At 35.7% G+C, this 4,164-nt stretch overlaps 1 protein-coding gene across 1 annotated transcript in view; it reads right to left on the bottom strand.

Annotated features, from left to right (window-relative positions):
- Positions 1-688: 688 nt before the first annotated feature.
- Positions 689-4,164, bottom strand: part of LOC113334988 (zinc finger MYM-type protein 1-like) — a 9,398-nt gene continuing 5,922 nt past the window's right edge. Inside the window, exons 9-11 of the mRNA XM_026581214.1 lie at positions 3,881-3,924; positions 3,708-3,792; positions 689-910 (exon numbers count right to left, since the gene is read on the bottom strand). Of these exons, the coding sequence (XP_026436999.1) occupies positions 3,903-3,924 (22 nt within the window). The 3' untranslated portion in view covers positions 689-910; positions 3,708-3,792; positions 3,881-3,902. The remainder of the gene's footprint in view (positions 911-3,707; positions 3,793-3,880; positions 3,925-4,164) is intronic.

The following is a 4,164-nucleotide window of genomic DNA, read 5'->3' as shown; positions in this document are numbered from 1 at the left end:
ATACACTGTACACTAAAGTCCATTGAAAACTCACACGCACTCTGATGGTTGTTAATATTATGAATTCTCGTTCACCAGACACACCGTGAAAATTTGATTCCCCTAAAGTCCATTGAAAACTCACGTACACTCTGATGGTCGTGAATACTATGAATTCTCGTTCACCAGAAACACCGTGAAAATTTATTTCCCTTGACTTTGATAATCATAGAAAACTCACGCACACTCTGATAGTCGTGAATACTATGAATTCTCGTTCACCAGACACACCATGAAAATTCATTTCCCCCGAAGTCCATTGAAAACTCGCGGAAACTCTTATGGTCGTGAATACTATGAATTCTCGTTCACCAGACACGCCGTGAAAATTCGTTTCCCCTGACTTTGATAACCATAGGAAACTCACGTACACTCTGACGGCCGTGAATACTATGAATTCTCGTTCACCAGACACACAGTGAAAATTCATTTACCCTGACTTTATAACCATTCACTTTGTTATACAAAGCTAAGATATAGAAAGCTACCACAACAACACATTCAAAATATATAAAGCTATATGTTACGGCTTCAAATGCAAAATATGCTTAACATAAAAAGAGTGAAAAACCTGTTAGTACCATTTAAGATTCTTAATGTATGAAAGTAAATGTCTAGTTTGAATTCAATCCCTAATGCAAAAACATAATAACTAAACGAGTTACTTCTTGCGCTTTTTCTTGTATCCTTATAATCACCATTCTCGTCATCAACCTCATCACTTTTTGCTTCATGACTATACATCCCATCGTATTCATCCCTATCACTCTCTTCCAGTGTATCTTTGTTTATCTCATCCGCAACTTCTTTACTTGGTGGTCGATCACCCCTTCGAACCGAAGATGAAGCCATTCATGTCCTTTTTGTAAACCTAAAAAAATAACAGGGGAAATTAAATTCTAAAAGGAATTCAATTCAAGTAAAAACAATTCAACATCTAGACGAGTGATAGACAAACCAAATAACAAGAACACATCAAAAGTAACTGAAACATCTCGATAAAATCAAAGGAAATAACAGTGCAGTTAATAAACGTTGCCATTAGCCTCAGGTTAATCAACTAGAGCGACTTGAGCAGAAAATTTATGTATCGAAGTGCATAAAATTGACATAAGCACATTATCCACAACTATCTAAGAGTCAACTATTCACCATTAACAAACAACCCTGTGTATTAATTCTATCTCAGCATTCCAGACCCTCCAAGTACACACATTCAAATACTCCATTAACAAACAACCGTGTGTATCAATTCTATCTCAGCATTCCAGACCCTCCAAGTACACAAATATTCAAGCTTCAATACTTATCAATTATTAACTAACACAACTCATTTGGTTAAACTGAGTTTAGGGGTATAACTTTGGATAACAAACCAAATAATAACCTTAAATACCAAAATTCTCAAATAAAAAGTAACAAATAAACAACCATTTACATCACGACCATATTTTTCGCTGAATCACACCATTTACATCACGACCATAATTGAAATCAAAAAAATAAACATGCACCTTTTTTTTGGGTTAAAAACTAAATTATACATATCCCTCACATATATGTATCTGATTTAGAAAATTTATCAAACACATTGAATGCAGAATCATAATGCTAACACTTCAAACTAAAAAGTTCTGATAAAACTTTTAAATTTATATATTCATTGTATACCTATTGGTCTATAACTAATAAACATAATCTCAACAACAAAAATCTTACCTGAACAGCAAAACCCCATAAAAACGAATTCTTCTCGTTTGGGTTTCAATTTAAAATCTAAAAAATTTACTAACCTTGAAATATCGTGTGAAGTTGATTTGATTCTTTCTTCTTTAGTTCGTCCTATGATGATTTGATTGATTGATTTTTCAACCAATTTTGAAAAGAAATTTTAGGGTTTATAACACTGACAGACCTACAGCTGGGCTAACCTGGGCTTTAGCCCAGATAGCCGTCACAGCCCAAAAGCCTAAAAATGTGAAATGTTATGCTCGACAAGGCTATTAGCCCGGACAAAAAGAATAATTAAGAGTTCTTGGGTCCGTCCCTGGTTTATAACTAGAGGATGCCGGTTTTAGAAAAACAAGATTTGTGAATATCGTTTTAGAATCTAGTTTTAATAACGGAAACTGAGTTGGATTGTTTGAAGTTAACTCGCCTTTACTAGAAACTGATTTATGCTAACTCGATTTGGACTATGATACGGGCTATGGTCAATAACCTGAAAAATATCGTGGGCTATCATTAAAAGGGATTTGGTTAATAAAAGTGTGGGCTATATTTAAGAGAAGCCTATCTTACATTAAGCTATTCTCGCTCAGTTATTATTATCACCCCTCCTCGAGTATTTATTTAGTGTCTCTTGCTCTGCCTTTGTGTGTCCACATTTCTGGTTCTTAGCTTAAATTTTTACGCGGAGGAGAAGAAAAAAACGATGTTTCTTTATATACAGTGTATAGGGGTGTAAATTGGGCCGGGCCGGACAGCCCGATCTATTTATTAAATGGGACGGTATAGGACGGATCGGGACATCTCTTATCCATGAAATTAAAAGGGCCGGGCGGGCAGGGTTATTTATCTACAGTTAGTACCCATGGCCTACCCAAACCTGTTTTGTAATTTGGGCTCGGGCGGGTAGGACGGGGAGGGCCTTGAATATTACAAACAAATATACATATATTATACATATATATTGTTAAAAATAAAAAGAAAGTAGTAATAATACACAATTTTTACTTAAAATTAATAATCAAATACGAGAATTAAGATGGGAATAAGATAAACCAAACTTCCTATAATTTTTCCTGAATTGAATCATCAGAAAAGGAAACTGCCTTAGATTTTGCTCAATATTTCCTCTATATGGTTAACAAAATTAGACTCCAATGGGATAAAAGTTAAGAAATACATATGAAAACTATGAGGGTTGACTGTATTAAGTATATGTACCAAGTATATTCTAGGATAAAACAAATGAGAACAGACACTTAGGCTAGGTAAATGGATAACACTGGCGGCTAACATGGCGGGTAGCATTGACGGGATAATAGGGAGGGTATTGGGCCGGGCAAGAAAATTTGAATTGTGGCCTGTCCCCGCCCTCTTATTTAAATGGGCTAGGTCGGGCCAGCCCGTAAAGGGCCACGATCACCCATGGGCTGACAGGGCGGACGGTACTGGGCCTCGGGCTGCCGGGAAAAATTTACACCCTTAACAGTGTACTAGTGTTGCACCCGTGCGTTGCACGGGTTCAGATTGGTTGCTCCCAATCTATGGGTTCACGTAGGGTGAGGTTGCCAAGCCAAACTTAAAGTCGGAATGCTACTTAAAATTTTCATTTTCATTTTTTTGTTTTGTAAGTAAGGAGAAGTAATATGCCTATCACATATAAGAAATTAAATTATAGATACATCAAGGATCTTAAATTAGGATCCTTGATGTCAAAAGGGTTTGTTAAGCCCCTTTGTTAAAAGATTCCGATCCCTTAAATTATAGCTCTCCAAACTAATCGGAATTTTGAATACCAAAAGGTGCACCAACCAAGACAACCTTATCTTTTTCATGCAAACCAACTTTTTTCGTCTACCCAGTGGCGGAACTAGGATTTGAGACTAGGGGTGGCTTAAAAAAAAAGTCTGCACACACATAAAGAAAAGAGAAAAAATTACCTTCTATTTTCGAGCAATTGAGTCTTGCTTCCACCTGACCTGGCGCAGCGGCTCCTTAACGTAGTTCTGGTTGTTTTCTTGCCTCCTGTGAAACAATTCAATCAAGACAACACGACTAGCAAATGAATTATAATAATTGCATAATCAACATACACGATATTCAAACGATTTACCTGATTAAAATGCTTAGCCTTGTCATTGCGTATGAACTATTAGCCTGCACTTGTTAGTAAGAAGTAACAACGTATAAATATAGCGAGACCATAAAAGACCATGTATCCAAAAAAATGGTTTTCTTTATCATATATATATATTATATCAATTTTTTCAAATATACATGTCAAAATGTTTTACCAAAAAATATCACCAACCCACATTTATATTTTACCAAAGAGTGAATATCATCAACCCATGGCTAGCACTTAAGTTGTACCCTACGATTGTATAAATCGTCAAA

The sequence above is a fragment of the Papaver somniferum genome, unplaced genomic scaffold (genome assembly GCF_003573695.1).
Source record: "Papaver somniferum cultivar HN1 unplaced genomic scaffold, ASM357369v1 unplaced-scaffold_137, whole genome shotgun sequence".
Lineage (NCBI taxonomy): Eukaryota > Viridiplantae > Streptophyta > Magnoliopsida > Ranunculales > Papaveraceae > Papaver > Papaver somniferum.
This window is presented reverse-complemented; position numbering and strand designations above follow the sequence as displayed.